Raw genomic sequence first — 22202 nt, forward strand, 5'->3', positions numbered from 1 at the left:
AGTTGTATATCCTATCAAATGCTGATAATTTGGAAAATAGATAATTAAGCAGATAAGATATACGTACAGTACGATATTGTTTAGTTACAAACATTTTTGATATACATAGATAGAATCTAGCTAGGAATGAAACTCCCCGGCGCGCCAGAGCAAGATTCATATTCTTTGTTTGGGATCCTCATCCTCATCAACATAAACCCTTTCCTCCTTTTTCTTCTCAAAAAAAAAAAAAGAAAAAAAGAAAAAAAGCCCCTTTCCTCCTTCGATCTCAGGAGTTCTCTATTAAGAAGTACTCGATCGATATCAACTAATTAATCAAATAGAGTATAGAACAGCAAATCACTTAAAATCAAAATAAACGAAATAGGAACTTTAATTTTTCTCCATATATTTTCTCTATCGACCATCTTCGCTTATATATAGTTTTTGAAAGCTTTGTTTAAAGATTAAACCAAATGATCGAACCAGGATATTGAACTTTAATTAGAGAACAGATTTTGTTGCACAGACCAAACTAGCTAGCTAAAGTACTACAAGCAGAGATCAGTACGATAGTTTTCACACAACCATTAAGTTTCACACTTCTTTTTCTCATAACACGCAGTGAAGCAAAGTACGTAATTCCCACATTACCATGCAAATCTCAGAAACCAAAAGTACACAGGTTGCACGCATTACATGATTATGTTAATCCAAAATTGATACAGTTGTTTTGTCATATAGTTTTTCTTTCACACGTAATCCTGGCTTTCTTATTAAGAACAGCACGTCGATCATGCTCGCTTACATCTCTGTCGCCATTTCATCGGAAATCACACGTCCTGCAAACTAGCTACCTGACCGCCGGCCACTGCTAACATTAATTTTCAGGGCACGGGCATTCAACTGTTAAGTAGTGTTCATCCACCACGGAGTCACTGGCTTACTGCTAGTTTGTGAATCCATATTAACAAACCTAATAACAAAATAAACTACTATTGATGCGGACAACAAGAACCTATAAATCGTACTCCTACTCTGCCCATGGGTGGAATCCACTATCCATCTGGTAACTGGATCCCCATCCCTACTGGGTGTCTGGGTTTAAGAGATTTAACAAGAACCTCATATCTACCTGTCCAAGTCGAAGTGGTCACTGATACGACCGATCAATCAGATTATTTTCAAGTGATTAATCAGAAACCTAGATTTGTAGTCCAATATATATACTCAACTCAAGTAAATTAAAACCCCTTGAGAAGGCAATTTCTATAAGATTGTGTATTTCTCTTATTCGTGCAAAACGTTTTGGATTTTTTTATTTAAAAAAATCAAGATAATTTCCTTAGAAAACGAAGATCAAATCGGGTTTGGAAGATAAAGCAATCACATTTCCAGTAGGGATACAATAACCTGCATGCTGACCCGAGTCAAGGAAGGTCAATGAGTTTGTTCTAAAGACCACGAGGACGAGCCCTCTTCTTTGGCACCACTCTGAATTGCGGTGATTGCCGGCACCCCAACAACCCTGCATCAAAGTTCTCCAACAACGGATGGTGATCTACAAATGTTACAAATGCTGATTTATCTGATATCAAAATGAAAATCAAAAGGAGTGATGTTAACACACATCTTTTTGTTTTTAACACACCCCACATATATGATGAAAATCAATTATGAAACAAATTCAAGTGACAAGTTTGTAAATAAAATTAAAATGTGTCGATAGAAAAATAGATAGTGTGTTAATAACAAAAAAATTGGTGTGTTAATAATATCAACTAGACAAAAGATGTGTCAAACGAGGAAAGTAATAAAGTATGTAGTTTAACCTGTAAATTATTTTCAAGGGTCCAAACTTGAGATATTTTCAACAAGTCCCCAAAACCTACAGAATTTGCAAAAATACCCATTTTGGTTCGTACCCTCTATAAATAGTAAATACAAGAAGACGTATCAGACCAGCTTTGTCAGAGTGTATAGGGGAAAAGTTCAAAGCCTTCAGGTATGCCTCTTTCCCTCTCACTCTTGCTCTCCCCATTAATGCTTTACTTGTGTAGTTGTGTTGGTTGTTTCTGAATTCGCTATTATCTTCAAAATTTGGTAATGATTGCCCTAAATCATAGAATGCTTGGTTTCAATGTTATTCCAGAATAAAGTTCGTTGCTTTGTGTATTCCCTCTTGTTTTTTTCTTCATCAACACATACCCTTATGGAGTTTAAAGTAGATATGACCTTGTTTAGATGCTCAAGTGATGTAAAGGTGTGATCTTTAAAGAAAGTTGAGGGCTTTGTTTAGTTGGGTTTTGAATTTTGTGAAATGTTGTTGCAGAGCTGTTACAACATGGGTGATGTTGATGAAGAATATGAGGAGGATGGTGGGGGTAGTCGATTTCTTGGGTTTATGTTTGGTAATGTGGATGACTCGGGTGTTCTTGATGTCGATTATCTTGATGAGGATGCGAAAGAGCATTTTGCTGAGCTTTCCGAGAAGCTTGCTCCTGCTTTCGCAGATATGGACCTGTCAGTCAGGTTACCACGGGCGTTAAGCGGTGATGTGGAGCAAGATTATGGTGAGAAGGCTGAGAATGTAGTGGATTATTTTGACATTGATGAGGATTATGAGGGTCCGGAGATTCAAGGTGCTACTGAGGAGGACCATCTGTTGCCAAGAGAGGAAAACCTTTCTGCTAATGTTTCGGTAGACAAATTTCGAGAAGTGGAACATGAGGTGGTTGAAAATTATGATGAGAAAAGTGAACAGGAAGAGGAACAGGTGGTGGTTAAACATGATGCTAGACTTTCCTCACCGCTGCCAGTTCTATGCGTAGAAAATGGAGAGGTGATCCTAAGGTTCTCAGAGATCTTTGGCAGTCATGCAAAGGAAGCAGTTAAAAGAAACCGTAGGTACCCTGCTCATAAAAGTAGGCATTTATCCATGTATGTTTCGGATTTTGTTGAAGACGATGAAGAGACATTCCTCAAAGGAACTGGTGAAGGATTTACAGCTCTGAAACTCGCAGATGGAGTGAAACATGACATCTCAGGATTCAAAAATGATGATATGACAATTGCAAAATTTCGTCTTCACAAAGAGTCTGCCTCATTTGCTCTGCTGGATGGGCCAGGAAAGGGCACATATCTTTGTGCAGAACCGATGAAAGAAGATCTCGATGTGGATCTTTTTGTGGAAAGGCAGTCACCCATGTGTCCTACTTTCTACCCTCTTGATCAACAAGACTGGGAAGATAAAATTATTTGGGACAAGTCTCCTGTAATAAGTGACAATGCTGTTGAGACCCCTGAAATTTTTGGACCTCAAGACGCCTTGGTTGATAGTGAAACTGAAAGAGAATCTGATAGGGGGTCTCAAAATATTCGGTTAGAGTCCCAAAAAGAGTCTGATGAAAAAAGGCATGATGTTATGCTATGTAGCCGGTTGGAGCCTTTTGGCTCAAGAAACTCAGTAGGAGCTATATCGGAAAGCAGATACCATCCCCAACTCTTAAGGCTAGAATCTCGATTTGAAGTGGATGACCAGGCACATGGTAGAATGGAAAATGTCAATCAGAATCTTTGTAAGAGAGACGCTGTGAGGCAATCCAGCAAATTTACTTCACATATCAGAGACATGCTGGAAGGATCTTGGTTAGACCAGATAATATGGGACCCAAATATGCCAATTAGGAAGCCAAAGCTTATCCTTGATCTTGAAGACGAGCAAATGCTCTTTGAGATTTCGGATAACAAGGACAGTGAACATCTTAAGCTTCATTCACGGGCCACAATTATAACTCCCCCTTTAAAGTCGAGCAATGAGGATCCTTTGCCAAGACATGGAGCTCAGTTTTGTTGGCGACATGTTTCTAATGACAAGCACTATTCAAACAGGAAAACATCTCATCAGCTGAAGTCGAATTCCAAAAGACACACATTTCAAATCATAGAGATTTATCACTCACAACCTGCGGTTCTGCTACAGACTATGAAGCTGAAGTTAAGCAAGTAAGATCGATGCTTTTTTTAATTTATGCTTGATTTATTGTCTCGAGGCTCACAAGTTCTTTAAATGACAGTTAAGTTTAAGTACTCCTGGGTTTCATTTTATGCATTAGCTTTTCTGGTGCTTGTACATGATAGTTACTCAATGGGGTTTATTGAGACAATTTCACTTTTTATTACCTGTGATGTAACCTTCCATGCCATGCCATCCAAGTCTTACCCTTACACGCTGCTTTTTTCTGTCACAGTAAGGAGGTTGCTAATTTTCATCGACCAAAGGCTCTGTGGTATCCATGCGACAATGAAAAAGCTGTAAAATCACTAGGGAAGCTGCCTACTCAAGGACCAATGAAAATTATTATAAAGAGCTTGGGTGGCAAAGGCAGTAAGCTTTATGTTGATCATGAGGAAACTGTCTTTTCTGTCAAAGCAAAATCTTCAAAAAAGCTAGGTTGTCACCTCTTCTTTGATGTATTTATCCCATTTAACCTTAATTATTGTTTACAATAAATGAATACTTCTAAAGTGTACATAATTTCTGTTATTTGTAGATTTTAAGTCATCTGAAACAGTGAAGATGTTTTATAAAGGGAGGGAACTTGAAGATGATAAATCTCTAGCTGCTCAAAATGTTCAGTGGAACTCTTTGCTTTATCTGGTTCATACAAAAATATATTTGTGGCCAAGGTCAGAAAAGCTTCCTGGTGAAAATAAATCTTTGCGTCCACCTGGGGCATTTAAGAAGAAATCTGACCTTTCTGTGAAAGATGGTCGTGTCTTTCTAGTAGAGTATTGTGAGGAAAGACCTTTACTTCTGAGCAACACTGGTATGGGTGCAAGATTGTGCACTTATTATCAAAAATCAGCCCCAGATGATCAAAATGGATCTTTGTTGCATAATGAAAACAGCAGCTTGGGACATGTCATTGCGCTTAACCCTGCTGATAAATCACCTTTTCTCGGATATACAAAAGCTGGTTGCTGTCAGTCATCTCTTGAGACAAACATGTATAGAGCACCTCTTTTTTCTCATAAGGTGCCATCAACTGATTATTTGTTAGTTCGTTCTGCAAAGGGAAAGCTTTCAATTAGACGCATTGACAAGCTTAATGTTGTAGGGCAACAGGAACCTCTCATGAAGGTAATGTCTCCTGGAACTAGGGATCTTAAGAATTACATGCTTAACAGGCTCCTGGTCTACATGTGCCGTGAGTTCCGTGCTGCAGAAGAGCGCCATCTCCCTCCTAGTATTTGCGTGGATCAGTTACGTGCACAATTTCCTTACCTATCTGATCCCTTTATCAAAAACACAGTAAAGGAACTTGTGAATTTGCCAAAGGGGTCAAGTAAATGTTGGGTTAAGAATAGCAATTTCAGGATTTTCTCAGAGGATCAATTAAGAAATATGGTGAAACCAGAAGAGGTGTGTGCCTATGAAAGCATGCAAGCTGGTCTTTATCGGCTCAAACATTTAGGAATTATGGAAACTCATCCTCCAGTCATCTCATCTGCAATGATTCTGGCTGCTACATCTCACATCGAAAGGGAACTACAGACGACTCCATGGAATTTGAGTGGCAGTTTTGTAGCCTGTACGATGGGAAAAGAAAAACTTGACCATTTAGAAATATCTGGCCTTGGTGATCCATCCGGCCGGGGCCTAGGTTTTAGTTATGTTTGGGCTGCTCCACAATCATCAATGTCCAATGCAGTGGGAAAGAAAATTTTTGCTACTGGTAGAGAACGTTCAGATTCTTTCAGCAGGGAGAGGTGTCAGGAAATTTGGGAACGACAAGTCCATAGTCTTTCAGCAGTAGGCAGTAATAAGAATGAGAGTGATTCTGAAGGAAATTCTAGCGATCTGGATTCCTTTGCTGGGAGATTAGAGAATATGCTTGATGAGGATGAATGTGAAAACGGGTTAGGGGGTGACCATGAATTTGAGCATGACAAAGCAGATGGTGTTAAAGGCCTTGTTCATAGTCTTTCGGCAGTAGGCAGTGATAAGAATGAGAGTGATTCTGAAGGAAATTGTAGCGATCCGAATTCCTTTGCTGGGAGATTAGAGAATATGCTTGAGGAGGAAGAATGTGAAACCGGGTTAGGAGGTGACCATGAATTTGAGCAAGACAAAGTAGATGGTGTTAAAGGGCTTATAATGAGAAGGCTCCTATCCTTGAATCCAGCAGAGGAAAGTGAAGATGAAGCAGCTGAAGCAGCTGAGTTATGCCGGTTGCTTATGGGTGATGAAACTGAGAAGAAGAAAAAGAAAAAACCAAGAGTTTTGGAGGAAGCTGGGCAGCCTCCATGCTCACAAACAAGTTTTGGTTTTGAGAATGCAGATAGGGTAAAGCAAAACATTGGTGCAGCACAATCTGATGGTTTCTATACTTTTAAAGAGAATCCAATTGGAGACAACAAAGTGTTGGAAAATCCTCTTAAAAAAAGCAAGACTGGAGAATTCAAAGGGATGAGAGAGATTGATAGTGCACCTATGCTGAAGAAACTAAAAACATCAGGAGATGGTGTCAAGATGTCTAGCGGAAAGAAGCCAGCAAGAGAGAGAATTTTCTGTGGAGCATGTGGTCAGCATGGACATATGAGGACAAACAAGAAATGCCCCAAGTATGGACAAGGTCTGGAAGCACATCTTGAAACTCCAGATCTGGAGAATGTACGTGGAAAGTCTATTCCTCTTGATTCATCTAGTCAGCTTCAGCAGAAAACTACAACAAAGAAGCTGATATCAAAGACTGTTATTGACCTGGTTGAAGCTTCTGAGGTTGAGAACCTTGGTCCGAACTCAAAGGTTGTACCATTAAGAGTCAAAGTTGTAGGTGAAAAGCTTCAGAATCCAGTCACCTCGGATCTTGAAACTGGGAATCCCACTGTTAAGGTTAGTACAATAAAAATTTCTAACATGACCAAACTTGGAGGGGTATCAGTTGAATCTCATAAACCCCCTATAGGGATACGGCCTCCCACTGATATAGATAGGAGTCATGTTAAATCACAAAAGCCATTGCCAAGTATAGTCATACAGCCTCTAGCAACCACAGTTAGAGATCAGGTGGAATCTCAAAAGCCCTCTGTTGCTAAGCTGCCATTACTGGAAGTTCATAAAGAGCAACATCATCAGAAAAGACATGAGAAGCAGAATAACATGTATTTTGATACCGAATTAGCAAAAAACAAAGCAAGAGATGATATAAGATGGGGGAAGGAGCAAGAGAAACGAAGAACTGAAGAGAATGCAAAGAGGCAGTCTGAGGAGAAAATTAGGATGGCAAAGGAGCAAGAAAGATTTGCAGAGCGACATCATCAGAAGAGACATGAGAAGCAGAATAACATGTATCTTGATATCAAAGCAGAAAAACACAAAGCAAGAGATGATGGAAGATGGGGTGAGGAGCAAGAGACACAAAGAACTGAAGAAAATGCCAAGAGGCAGTTTGAGGAGAAATTTAGGATGGCAAAGGAGCAAGAAGGACTTGCAGAGCTTAAAAGATATGAAGCAGCCATCAGACAAGAGAGAGAGGAAGAATTCCAGAACGTGAAGAAGAATAAAAAGATGAGAGTATTGCAATTGTATTGTAACAAACGAGGACCACAGACAAAAGATGACTCTCATGAGGTCTCACAGACAAGAAGGTTTGGTAAAAGGATGCCTGAAAGAGATCAAGGGGCCAAAAGGAGGCGAACTTTTTATTTGGGAAGTTATGCTGAAGATTATGCCTCACCTACCAAGCGTCATAAAGGAGGAGAGGTACTTGTCTTGCTACCTTCTTCTTATATTACTTTCAATCAAATCATTATTATTTTCTTTATGACTTGGTTTCATTATAAATAATGAGTGGCAACTGTTCTTTCTCCTAGAACTAGAAATGTTTCCAGTAGGTTCATAGTATTTGTACAGACTGATCTTTCAACAAAATTAAGTTAAAACATATAGCTTCTTCCATATTCTCAAACGGTTTGCACTGTAAAGATCAGGGGCAGCGGGAAATCATTTTGCAGAGTATATTTATGTAGACCTTACAAAATAAACTTCCATACATTATATCTGATGAAGAAAATGAATTGACAGACACACAATCTATCTACTCATCTGTTCATCTTGTAGTAAGAAATAACAGAGGCTCATCAATATACCATTAAGTGTTAACAGATGGTGTAGATGACCTGTGAATTAATACCTTTTATTACAAACTATTTGTATTGAGTTCTTAATTTCTGTACAGGTTAGGTTGGCAAACATCTTGGAGTGCATTGTAGAATCCCTCAGAGCTCGAATTGAAATCTCGTATCTTTTTCTAAAACCAGTGTCCAAAAAGGAAGCTCCTGATTACCGGAACATCATACAGCACCCAATGGACCTGTCGACAATCAAGGTGAAAGTTCGGAATCTGGAGTACAAGAGCCGGGAGCAATTCAGACAGGATGTGTGGCAGATTGCCTGTAATGCCCACAGATATAATGATGGGCGTAACCTGGTTATCCCTTCACTTGCAGATCAGCTTTTAGACTTGTGTGACCATATGTTGCTTGAGAATGAAGAAAGCTTGACGAAAGCGGAAGCAGGCATTGAGTAAGCAGATATGTAGAGATATGTGTAACTGTGTATTGAAGATCTGTTATATGTCCCCCAGGTTCAGTGCAGAAGATGTTAGTTTTCTCTAGTGTTGAAGTTTGTAGGTTGTTTTACGTATGGATCAAGAATTCAAGACAGCTTTGACTTCATCTTGCATCTCAAAGAGGGGAATAGTTGTATCTCTTTTGTAACTGTCCATTGAGTTGTTCATGCAAGTAACAGTGTAGTTCCACTAGTTTCCAATGTTGTGCAGTGAAAGCCGTTGTTTTCGTCAAATGCATAACGAGAAATCATTTTGTAAATCTACGTAGTTACTCTCCCAAATATCATTTTGAAAACTATGTGGAAAGTAGAAAGCGTACATCATAGCTTTCAAAAAAAAAAACCAGGATCATGATTTTTACTCAAAACTGTAGCACACAACTGTGTCCAAATTATGTTCTTATTTCTTCACCCAAATTCTTCTAGGGTATCCCCAAACAATAATTTTTCTATACTTCTCAAACCGACAGAACTGAAAAATTTACTTAAAACAATACTCATAAAATTGATTTATCAAAAGTTTTGTTGTTTTGTTTACCCTCTAAAACTCCCACTCTTCATTGATTAGTTCAAAGAAAAAAAATATTCAACATGTTTCGTCATATGACACTTCATTCTTTTATGAATGAACATAAAACCATATAAGTTCAAAATCCCGTAAACAATGATCGGAGTAATCACAATACATGACAGTAAGGAGGATTGAAGTGTTTCGACATAACACCTCAGCACGGATTAGCCTCCGAATCTTATAAGTCTTTGAAGATACCGTGTTGATCGACCAGAACACCCCAACTCTACTGTAGTAGTTATTTTCTTAGGCCCATAAGCCCGTTAAGGCTCCTGTTCTTGGTTCTTCTTCACTCCAAAGAGTCCAAAGCAGCAGAAAAACAATGGCGCTGAGATACCTCACCAATTTCATAGCATCGGAGGCCTTCAAAACCGCCGGCAGAGAACTACGCGACGGCGTTCCTCGCCTGGTTAAGTTCGTCTGCTGCCTCAAACTCACCAACACCTACCTCTTCACCGTCGTTCTGGTACCTCCACTAAATCCTCTCCCCCCTTTCTTTCTTTTCACAACACTGAGCTCATAAAACGACGCCGTCTTGGTTTCGCTGTGCGCAGACTTACGGCCCAAGCATGCTCCCGACGTTCGGCCTCGCCGGAAACTTGTCCTTGGCGGAACGCGTCTCGACCCGGTTCGAGAAATTGGGGGTGGGTGATATTGTTCTGCTACGATCGCCTGAGGTTCCGAAGAAGATTGTGACGAAGCGATTGGTGGCCATGGAGGGTCAGTCTGTTAGTTACATTGTTGACCCTAAGAACAGTGATAGGGTTGAGACTGTTGTGGTATGTATGTATACATGGGTTCATTGAATTTTTGGGGATTTTGGAGATTGATTGTTGTGATTGTGGTAGGTTCCGAAAGGGCATGTTTGGGTGCAGGGAGATAATATCTATGATTCGAATGATTCGAGGAAGTTTGGGCCTGTTCCTTATGGTCTTTTACAAGGCAGAGTCTTTTGGAGGGTGAGAATCTTTGCTTTGTTCTGGTTTGTGTTTTTTTCGATGTGTATATGCGTAGTTTAACTTGCATTGGTTTCGGATATGCTTGGTTAGCGTAAAGGGAATGCATGTATTTTATGATGTGGACTTTGTGTAGAACATAGGAGTTTAGATAGAAATGGTTGATGGTGAAAATTAGCAGGCTGAAAGACACATAATGGGTTGTTGTGTTATGTTTCTTCAGAGTGGAGGTTGAAAACATTTGTTGGTGTTGGAACTAGAGTTTGAATGCTTGCATTGACAACTCTAATTAATTCAAATCGATTCTAGACAGGAAGATTGCTTTGATAAGAACGGATAGTGAACATAAGTAACATACAGCAAGGAAACTACATCCTCTTTAAGGATTGTTGATTACCAACGGTAAATGCTGTTATGTTAACTTGTTGATTTTGCAAAGAATTCCAAGAAAGTAGGAAGGTAAAGATATAGGAACTCTATGTTATTTTCTTTCTTCTTTTTTTTCATTTAAAAATACCTAAGGCTGCCTCTTATGTGCTGCAGGCACTCTTATTTATACTTAAAGAGATACAAACTATAGCACTAAGAGAAACCTGAATTTGAAAAAGGAAAATCAAAATCATAAGTCTCGTTGTGAAACTGAGACTCAGTACTCTCAGTTTACGGTTCTTTAGTGTTATCTTGTTAAACACACTTTATTTCATTCTTAAGATTTCTCATCTTTGTTCATCTTGTCATTAGTTTTGGCCACCTAAAGATTTTGGATCATTGGCGCAAAGCAAAGGGAAGGCTCCTGTCTCATGAGGTACATTATTGAGCATGTACTGTTAGTGCCCTCTTTGAATATGTTCTTGATTGTGTGATATGCTTGTGTAATGGAACTAGAAAATCTTGTTTCCTTGAGGTTGGAAAAACTTGTTTTGAGACGCTGTCGGTCATGGGGTGTATAGAAGCTTGTTGTAGCATGCTTTTGTTGTTGTTGTAAAGAAGTATTTTAACTCTGAGACTTCATGTGCATGACTAGTGAAATGAAACCTGCATTCCCCAGTAGCATTATTTTCAATATCCATGGCTTAGTTTTCATTTTCTCATAAGATGCATGCACTTTTTTTTTCATTACAGCATATTTTCTTGTTGAATCTGCTGTCAGTTACGTTTACCATAATACTTTGTCTCACACTCTACAAAAAGATAGTCAATCCCCAGTCCTTGTTTACAAAACCTTCTGCTGTGATTGTCTTATACATCTTGTTAAATTTTCGATCAACAATTCCTTACCAATTCTGTGGTCGAATCTGTAAAATATCCATCAACTTATGTTCATTTCTCCCTTGAAGGTATATTTGGTGAATTTGTTCAACTGAATATTCACAGGATTGACTTTCAATTGAAGTGGTCTCTGAAGTTGAGGAACCAAGACTGGAATCATGGGAAAAGAGTTCATATTTTCAAACGGATTGAGATATGGGCGACTGATGGAGTCAACCTACTAGGCTTTGCACCAGAAACTTGCTGAGGATTCATTCTACGTCCTAATTTTGCAAGTGAGAGATTGAAGTTCCGATCTCCAGCTTTGAGTTCGATGAGGCCTTCACTTTTATAGGTCAATTTTTGTAAGTCAGGCCTCTATGTAAACTATCTATTTGTTTATCCATCTAATTTTAAAGACTTTATAAACTAAACAATTACCCAGCTGTCTATCGAATATTATCACAAAATTACGGAAGATTTGGTAATCAATGTTTGCCCTTGAAGGCAAGTCTGCTTGGTCCGCTCTTAATCAATTTCCCTTTCTATTTAGCGACAAGCACTATGATGATAAATCTTTTGAAAATCAAATCATCTACCGCCGTATATGCACCAAAAAATAATTAACAGCATATCAAAGGAGGAAAAAAGAAAAAGAAAAACCCTCATCTAGCATCTTGTTGCTATGTACATTCTAAACTGTAAAAACCATGGCAATGCTACCTATGGCTGTACACAAATTGCCTGTCAGGGATGCAACTTAACACCCTCTTGGCCTCTTCATCTCATGGCCACAAGCTGTTGTTATTTGGGATAATAGTTCAGTGCTTTCGGCTCATTTCATAGTTTGGGACAGCAACGACATGCTTCGCATGCAGGTACGTCAAGTGTATTTAAGAGTTGCGAAAACAGGAAGAATTATATTGGACTTGCTCTTGATACCTGCACCTGAAAGCTTGACATAGTAAGCATACAATGAAAATGACAAAAAATATGGAGATTGCAGAAAGGGCTGTTGCAACAAAATCTAACTCCATTGCACTACCCAGTCTACAACAAACTAAAGTGCAAAATATCTTTCATATCATAGAAGAGTTTATATTTTTTTTGAAAAAGAAGAGTTTATATTTAGTCTGCCCCTGACTAACATGTTATTTGTATATTTGTTCCATGCAAGACCATGGAAAATCAAAACAAAGTACAAATTACCAGTAGTTTGAAAAAATATAGCTTTGCAGAAAAGCATCTATTTGTGCAGAAAATGAATAGTTAAAGGAAGAAACTAACCTGGTTCCGCAAGCTCATTGCTGCAGTCCAGCTCGGAGGATGTGGTAATGCATTGGAATCATCACTGATGAAAGTTAATGTATTTGAGTCTTCTAGTCGTTGTCGTGTGTTAGCTGTTATTGAGGGTGGTAATTCTTTTATCACCCATAACACATACGCTGAGGGTATTGATGAACCTGAAAAGACAACATGTACTTCTGTTAAACTCTAGGAATCTTCGTGTTGTCAATTGAAATAAGCCCCCTTTAGATAGAAAAACAGGATCCATAAAATTTTTCAAACAGGAAGGGAATTTAGAAACACCTACCTACAAAATAATATAAAATCAGCAAAAGAGCAGTATAAACACCATTCACTGGCTGTTGATAGCAATGGTAAAGCATCTGCATAATATTATAGTAAAGTCTGAGAGATCAATAAACTAACTGATATTTGATCAAGGAAAAAACCACATGACTGAAAATTAGGTGCGTACAGGAATATTAGTTAATAGAGCCACCAAAGCACTTGAGGCGAAACATAGTATGGAAACAACAGCTAAACCTGCAACCTGTCGACAATATAATGTTTCCATGCATTATTATCAAAATAATATAAGTAACTGATTGATTATTAGCCATTAATATATTTACCAAATCCAATGCTCATGGGGCAGATTAATCAAATTATCAAATCATATAATGTACCAGATTAGCAAGTTAAGAAATAGAGAGAAATAGTAATTATAGCAGTAGTAATAATAAGTATTTGTATAGCAGCAATAGATTAAATACCTTCCACATCTCAGAAAGGGCTCTCTCAGATCTAACTTTTCTCATTCTCAAGCATAATAGCAGTCCTGAAATGTCAACAAAATGCCAAATGCAACTTCAAAGGATTGAAGACAATTATATATAAAAAGAAAAAATGGTGTCTGGGCCTGTATTAATTAGATCATCAAATGCGAACAAAACCACAAAATTAAGGACCTGGTTCTCACAAGACAGATAATGAAGCAAAAAGACGATTAGGAGTTCCTATCTTGTTTGAAACTATAGAAGCTGGAATGGACCTAAATTAATCATATGCCGATAATGAGTAGGCGGACCCACCAAAAATATCAGTTTTTGGGGTGCCTCGACAGGATCCTTCCAAAAGCAACAGTTGCCACCTCTTCCTCCTAATCTTATACAATTGATATCAAAATATGCCCTAGATGGATCTTGTGCATCAAACTCTTTCACCCAAAACTGCTAAATATAGTTCTAGACAATACACACCAAAACCATACTTGGTCTCTAAAGTACATCCAGCGAGAAGGTCATAATAATCATTTATAAAACCTGATTATTCCTCAGAAGATTGCTTTTCTGTGTGGGTGTAGAGAATATTCCAAAAATTTTCCAGCTGAATATACAAACAACGATTGTTATACTATGTTATATTGACAGAATTTCCTCTAAAAAGGTTCAATTTGTTGACCTTGATTGGAAACTGATAATATCTGTAAAGCAGCCAAATATAACATTTTAGGTTAAAAGTATCATCAGGTGCCTGTGTCATCTCAACACTAAGCAAGTCATGTCCCTATATATCCATGAATTCCAGTGTGAATCTGATATTCTAAACTAGAGAAGTAAACTCGTAAAATATGCAAAATTTACTGAACATTGCAAGCAAATACAAGCACCTGAAATGATAGCTACTCACCATAACATGCCAATGCTCCTCCCAATAGTAGCGTCAGTATTGCAAAAAGATCTACATATACCTGCATGACGACAATATTCACTCAACATGATGCAGTAGTTGTTACTTAGAATGAAACCAATAAGAAGACACTATATATGGTTCATTCAAACTTGTTACAATAATAAAAAGTTGAATTCAAGTTATAAACAAAATGATTATATGCTCATAAAAAAGATGTGAGAAATATGTTTCTTTAAGTACCAATATATAGTGTAGATGTGTAGATATAATTCTTTGTTTGATCCTAACCTAGAATTGGCTTCAATAGTAGACTAATGAAGATTTTTTGTTGAGCTTTTTGAAATTCAACAACATGCAATCTATTCACAAGTATCCATTTCAAGTTAAAAACAGAAAAACAAAAAGTCAAACCACCAGGAACCCACTCACTCAAACAAAAGTTAAATAGTAGTCTTCAAAAATAAGCTCATTTTTCAACTGAGTTTTTTCTAGTAAAAATCTCTAAGTTGGCCTTAATAAATTAACATTCATTTATGTGAGCATACACACTACTGAATAATGGAGATTAAATTCAAATCAACACAAGTATTTTGAGGCTTCAGCTCATGTCAAAGCAGTCATTATTCCTATATTTACTTCTGTGTTCACCAAAGATAGAAATACATTATATGACCACATGATGAATTGAAGTATTACAGAAAATTAATTAGCAGGTACATACCCGAGCTACCACAGCAGAATCGATGGCATTTTTTCCCATCCCGATCCAGATTATCACAGCACATGTGATCATTATAATAAAAACTAGCACAGTAACCTGACAAGTGAATCATGAGTTATATATATAGCATCAATCTGTACAGTACTATGACTTCACCAAATAGTGTACAATAGGTACTGACATGACATAAGATCAACGAATAGCCAACGAACAAGAAAGTTAGAACTATTGCAATACCAAAATCACAATTTTCTGGCGGCTTCCGACATGGACAATTCGGGGAAAACACCTTCTATGACTCTCAGTGTCCAATGAATTAACATTGCTAAATGTCTTCTCCAACAAAGCTTCGTGAAAACTACCTTCATCCTCCTCATCTTCGTCATCTGCCTGATGGCACAGGTCAACCCTAAAGGTGAAATTAAACACCCCAAGAACAATGTCAGATATAGCTCATACGAGACAAAATTTACAATGATATTATCAATTTGAAAAGGATATACTAAAGCACAGACTTTTTAGATGACCCTTAGTATGATTATTAAAAGAAAGACTAGTTGTTAAAGAGTATTATTATTTATATCCACATAGTTATACTCAACCATGTTTTCTCCTAGTTGCCTCACAAAGTGAAAAATATACTTATACAGTTCAACATATTAAATTTGTTTCTCCACTTCATCATCCATATTATCATGTCCCAGGGGTAATATCCTCCTCGGTCTCACGATATGTATGAAAGGAAACAACATTGTCGTTTAGACATTATACCCATCTCTACAGTAACAGCTATGGAGGAAAGAAGAATCCATATTTTCTAAAACATGAAGCATATTACACAATCGTTGTGCCGTGTTGATGAAGAAATGCTAATATCATATTAATCCCTCATATGTTAATAAATTCTTGTTCAATAAAATTGTATTATTTATTACAAAAGAAAAGAGAAAACCTTACCAGAACGATAAAAGTAGAAGGAATGCAGCAAAGAACAAAATTTTGGGTAACGCTGCAAACGAAAATTTCACTGTTAAGATACATTGAGTAAACATAGAAGATAAGTAGCAGGCTTATATATGAGACTGGAAGCATACCCATAAGGCTAAAACCACAAGAGTTGGACCAACATTTCCACCCTTTGCAAGCAGCAAAAAGAGTTAATACAAAATAAATCACGCAACCTGTCATGAACAAGAATAAACACGTTATTAACTGTCATGTTATGCCAAAATCACAATTTTATAATGAAATATGTTTACTCATTGGGACAATTATATTTGTATGTTATAAGCCCATCACAATCGTTGCAATATCAAGAAAGGAAATTGTATATTGTATATTGTGAATTGTAAATTCTTACCCATATTCGAAGAGCCAATCAATAGATGAAAAACCTGCAGTTTGACATTAATGTGTTAGGATTATGCCAACCTGCTTCCAATGAGCTTTAATATATAGCACTTAATTACCATGGGTGCATATACACACATTTACATGTTTTCATATGTGTGTATATGCACAAATAAATATACATGCATAAAGTGTCAACTACTACTACCACATGCATGTATACGGATACAAAGGGTGCTGCAAATATACAGTCTCCATACATCACCAACTACTACTTATATATAACTATATGCATATACACGGAGGGTGCATATCTGTGTAGAAATTAGAATCCACAATTAAGAGAAAGCATGAGCAAAAGATTCAGTCAACCAAAACTAAAGCAAGGTGGGGTAACAATAATCAGCAAATGTATCCATTGATCACTCCCCATCTATATGTCTCTCCCATGAGAGTGATTTAAGCATAAATACTTTGGTTGCTAATTTAGTTTGGTTACCTAGTTAAAGTTATGGTCATCTGCGATCATAACTTTGGTTACCTAGTTAAAGTTTGGTTGCTAATTTAGTTTGGTTACCTAGTTAAAGTGATGGTCATCTACCTAGTTAAATACTTTGGTTGCTAATTTAGTTTGGTTACCTAGTTAAAGTTATGGTCATCTGCGATCTCTCTACAAGACCAACGACAGATAATTGCTGATCGTAGGACATATAAACTCTGGTAGACCAATTTTTACCATTTGTCCGCATTTTTGAAGTCTTTACAATGTCTAACTACGTATAAGGCCTAAGGGTTCACAGAGTCAACCGAGTACCTCTAAACTAGGTAACTCTAACCAGCTATCAATTTCTTTTTAAATTTACTTGCATCAATGTTGATGTCATAAGCAAAACATATCAAATCCTTGTATTTTGTACTTATGGATGTATCTCCATGTCTATAAACAAAACACATCAACTCTCATGTAAATAAGAATCAATAAAGTATGAATCATCACTTACTTTTTGGCGAGTCCATCCAAGTTGTGAATTCCTTGAGTGAATCCTAATTAACTGTGAACAGTAAGTAAAAACACATCAGAATTATTTCAAGAAAATAAATTCATAAACATCGACCAAGAATTGCCCGATTTTCTCCAAGGTTGATGTCTTATCAAAGCTCCATAAACAAAAACAATGCATTTTTGGAGATAACAAGGTATTACTCAGTTTGAACTAATATCAGTAGACTTCGAGAAAAAGTGAAAACCTTTAGTGATGTTCAGCTCAAAAATAGTAAGTTCTGCAATTGTATCAACACAAACCAACTGTTTATAAAACGGCATAGTCCACCTGTTTCAAAGCTCTCTCACTTCAATTGGTAATCCTATAACTTCAGATGCCTTTAAGTTCACTATCCAACATTCATACCAAAGCTAAAGAAAACCCAATTATCAGCTCACCAACACAATCAAAACCAAAATCCTCCACCTCAAAAATCCATAGTAAACAAACAAAATTCCCGTTCCAATTCTCAAAACCATCAATTCCACACACCCCAATTAACCTTACCTCTCAAGTCTCACACTTTCCCACCCTACATTGGAATCTTTTCCACAATGCACAAAACCCACTTCAAAAAAAAGCTCTAAACCACACCAAGCTCGGCACTTTAACCAATCTAAAGAAGCAGAAGCAGAAGAAGAAGAAGAAGAAGAAGCAGACCTGATAAAAAGCAAGAGCAGCTACAATGGCATCAACAAGAGCAAGACCCACATTCACACCCACCAACACCTTTGGCAAACAATACCCTTCTCTCAATTCAAACATTCTCCAAACTCCCAAGCTTTCTCTCTCTCTTTCTAACTCAATCTCTCTCTCCAAAGTTGAGACAAGGAACAACCAAAGTACACACTCTACTTTGACAAAGTTTCTGGTCTCAACCGACACTGTGGAAGCGTACGGACGCAGATGAATAAGACCTTCTCGTAGGTCGTATCTTTCATGACAGATCTGTCTCTGCTGATTTTGTGCGGTTTTGCCCCATAAACACAAACACCACAAAATCTAAAAAATTTCGGATTTTCACAGCAGGAAAATCTTGTTGGTGTTTGAGGTAATTAGCTTTAATCACCGAGGATGGATATGTAAATTGAGATATACTGTCTGATTCTCGCACGCGGGTGGCTTTGATTCTCCCATGAATATCATATCATTATCACTCTCCCTTTTTGACACCAACGAGTTTGACTTTGTTTAAGTCGTTAAACCAATTAGCTTTGAGGTTTAGGTCCTTAAGTGATAATTAAGCTAATAATTAATGTTTAGTCTGTCGCTTTCCTTATAAAAATGGCATAACACGTACTCGGCCTTCTGTTTACTTGAGCCGCCCCGGCCATGAAATTCATATTCATATTATAATCGACGGTCGGATTTATCACACTAACTTACACAGGGGCTATATAATAAGCAGTTTATCACATCAGTCTTATCACACACACAAAAAAAAAACGTTATCACATCAGTGATTGAATATTTCACGTACATCAGGTTTTATCTTAAAAAATTAGTAAATGTAAGAAAACAGTTTTAGCTTACAGACTAGCAGCATATCTTATGAGTGACCTAAATGTTAATTTTAAAAGCTGAATCAAATGTCGGTGAGCCGTGACCTAATTGGTTAAGAAGATTAACTGATAACTTTGATGTCATTGGTTTAAACCGCAGATGTGTGAGTTATTACCTAAATGTTTCAATATTTTTATGTCTTGACATGGTTAGGCCGAGAGTCGAGTTAGTTTTGTAGAGTTTTGGGCTTAGGTTCTTCCTTGGTAGGGTTACAATATGATATTTAACCAAGTGTCTTATTCTATGTTTTTTGCTTGCCTATTTACTTTAAATCCTTGTATCAAACCCATATGGACTAGTGTACCTATATGCTACGAGCCGTCCATAGTTATAGGCTCACTTTGATAAATGAGAATGTAAAGATGTAATGGAGGGTGTTAACTATATGCATGCCACTAACTCTTACCACTGTACGCATGGCAGGGGAGATGTATGTTGTGATTGTCCTAGGTTCATTGCAAAGGAAAATATTGAAGTTGATCACTAAAAAGAACGAGTTGAATTTGTTTCTCAAATAATACTTATTCATTTCACCCGGCTAATATATCATTCCAATTTATGGTCATTAGTTTAGTAAGAGAGATTTGAGAATAGAGAATTGTGAAAGAGAGCTATCTTATTCATTAATAAGAACTCTTTATATATGGTATTACACAATACTAATATGGTAATGATAAGGAATATATAGTTCTATCCTAACTACATATGTTGTTGGCATAAGGCCAAGACACACATAAGGAATATCTAAAAGGATGTAGAATATCGTAGAACACTCCCCCTTGTGCCGCGCTCTGCTATGCCAATGGTGCTGGTATGTTGCCTTGTCAAAAACCTCGTCAAGTAACAAAAACCATGTGGAAGAAAAACTAAACCTTGATCGTAGAAGAAAAAGAATGCAACGCACCAATCTACTTCATTGAGATGATACTCCCCTTGTTGTGAACATTATTCAGAGAGACTTGATAGTCGACACATGCCTATACTCTTCACATGTTTCTCAAAAGTAAACGTTAGTGAATAAGTCTGCCGCGTTTCTTTCAGAACTAACTTGGTTCACTTGAATGTCAAGAAACGCCTGTTGTTGTTGGTTGTAGAAGAACTTAGGTGAAATATGCTTCGTATTATCACATTTGATGTAACCTAACTTCATTTGCTCAATACAAATACAAACTACATTATCCTCATAAATGCATGTAGGTCTATCGGTTGTAGAATTTAATCCACTAGTCCCTCTAATGTGTTTAATGATTTATCTCAACCAAACACATTCCTGAACAGCTTCATGTAAAGCAATAATTTCTGCATGATTTGAAGATGTCGCCACTAGAGTCTGCTTTGTAGACCTCCAAGATATCGTCGTATTCCCAATAATGAACACATAACCAGTTTGAGAACGTCCTTTTTAAGGATCAGCTAAATATTCGACGTCGACGAAACCCACCAACGTATTGTTGGGTGTCTCGGCATAGGACAAGGCGGCGGTGGCTTGCACGGTGTCGGACCCGTGTCCAGCAACTGTACCGACGGCATTCATGGCGGCGGTCCGGTCCTTCTGTGGATCGGTGCCGTGACTTCCATGGGCCATAGGACCATATTCTGTCCCTTTTGAATCAGTATAGGGAAAGAACAGTCCCAAGTCAATGGTACCCTTAAGTTATCGAAAAATATTCTTGGCTCCGGTCCAATGACGTTGGGTTGGCGCTGAGCTAAATCTAGCTAACAAGTTGATTGAGAAGGTAATGTCTGGTCGAGTGCATTGAGCTAAGTACAATAATGCGCCTATTGCACTAAGGTATGGGACCTCTGCGCCCAAGATCTCTTTGTCATCCCCTTTCGGACGGAATGGATCTTTGGTTATATCTAGACTTCGACCAATTATGGGAGTGTTAACAGGGTGCATCTTGTCCATATTAAATCGCATGAGCATCTTTTAGACATATGCAGACTGATGGATGAGAATTCCACAGGCTCGATGCTCTAGTTCAAGATCTAGGCAAAATCGAGTCTTCCCAAGATCTTTCATCTCAAACTCGGATTTCAGATAAGCCGCGGTCTCTTTAATTTCATCAAGAGTACCGATAATGTTCATGTCATCGACATAGACGGCCACTATTGCAAATCTAAAACTTGTCTTCTTTATGAACACGCACGGGCATAGTTCATCGTTCTTATATCTCTTCCTAATCAAGTAGTCACTTAGACGAGTATATCACATTGGTCCGGATTGCTTTAATCTGTAAAGTGAGCTTTGCAACCTTATAGCATACGCACTCCGTGGTTTAGAGTAACTTGATTTAGGTAATGTAATGTCATCGGGCACTTTCATATATTTCTCTGAATCTAGATCCACATAGAGATATGCCGTAACCACATCCATGAGTTGCATGTCAAGTTTTTCAGACACTACCAAACTGACTAAGTAGTGGAAAGTTATGACATCTATGACCGGAGAGTAAGTCTCTTCGTAATCAATCCCAGGGCGTTGTGAGAAACCTTGCGCCACAAGACGGGCCTTATACCGAAGTACCTCATTCTTCTTATTACGCTTTCTAACAAATACTCATTTATGTCTAACAAGCTTTACATTCAGCGGAGCTAGCACTACTGGGCCGAAGACCTGTCTCTTTGCTAGAGAATCTAATTCTGCCTAGATTGCATCTTTCCATTTAGGCCAATCCGCTCTGCCTTGACATTCTGCAACAGAGCGTGGTTCGATGTCATCGTGCTTAATGATTTCATGAGCCACAGAATAAGCAAATATATCATCGACGTAGGTTGATGACCGGTTCATCAATTCATAAGTGTTATCATAACACATGGAGATCTTTATGTTCTCTGATGTTAACATTGATCCTAAGGCGTCCTCCATGGATTCTAACATCAATTTATGGACATAACTATAATCAGAGATGATCTCGTGAGAAAGATTCTCAACATCGATGATTAAAGGATTGACTTGTGCCTTGTCAGTCCATTTTTTTCTCTGACGCGTGTCAATCGAACCAAGTGGCCTGGCGGCGCCGCCGGAGGCGGCAATCCTGTGCCCGGGGATGGCCGTGCCCTCCTTAGGGACTTCGAGTCTAACAGGAACATTTGCAGCTGGTATATATGATCTTGTCACTTTCGCAATCTCAAGAAAAAGAGTTAGGCATCTTTT

The 22202-nt window shown here is 37.8% G+C and overlaps 3 protein-coding genes across 4 annotated transcripts in view; 2 read left to right on the forward strand and 1 right to left on the reverse strand.

Moving 5' to 3' along the window:
* The window catches only part of LOC101310880, a 1534871-nt gene that overhangs the window by 50209 nt on the left and 1462460 nt on the right, over positions 1-22202 (forward strand). The window lies entirely within an intron of this gene.
* On the forward strand, positions 8877-11736 carry LOC101290734 (mitochondrial inner membrane protease subunit 1-like). 2 transcript variants are annotated; one of them, XM_004293564.1, is made up of 5 exons: positions 8877-9651; positions 9740-9964; positions 10044-10144; positions 10883-10946; positions 11516-11736. In XM_004293564.1, the coding sequence occupies exons 1-5, from the start codon at positions 9508-9510 to the stop codon at positions 11519-11521; spliced, it is 540 nt and encodes a 179-aa protein (XP_004293612.1). In that variant the 5' UTR covers positions 8877-9507; the 3' UTR covers positions 11522-11736. The 2 variants fall into 2 exon arrangements, with proteins under 2 accessions (XP_004293612.1, XP_004293611.1); XM_004293563.1 differs by having other exon boundaries at positions 10034-10144; positions 10883-11717.
* LOC101296840 lies at positions 12199-13606 on the reverse strand. The gene is made up of 4 exons (XM_004293584.1): positions 13152-13606; positions 12984-13059; positions 12677-12852; positions 12199-12337 (listed from the first exon to the last, which is right to left on the reverse strand). Exons 1-4 carry the CDS (start codon positions 13248-13250, stop codon positions 12308-12310), a joined length of 381 nt encoding a protein of 126 aa, XP_004293632.1. The 5' UTR covers positions 13251-13606; the 3' UTR covers positions 12199-12307.

This window comes from Fragaria vesca, linkage group LG3 (assembly GCF_000184155.1).
Source record: "Fragaria vesca subsp. vesca linkage group LG3, FraVesHawaii_1.0, whole genome shotgun sequence".
Classification (NCBI taxonomy): Eukaryota; Viridiplantae; Streptophyta; class Magnoliopsida; order Rosales; family Rosaceae; genus Fragaria; species Fragaria vesca.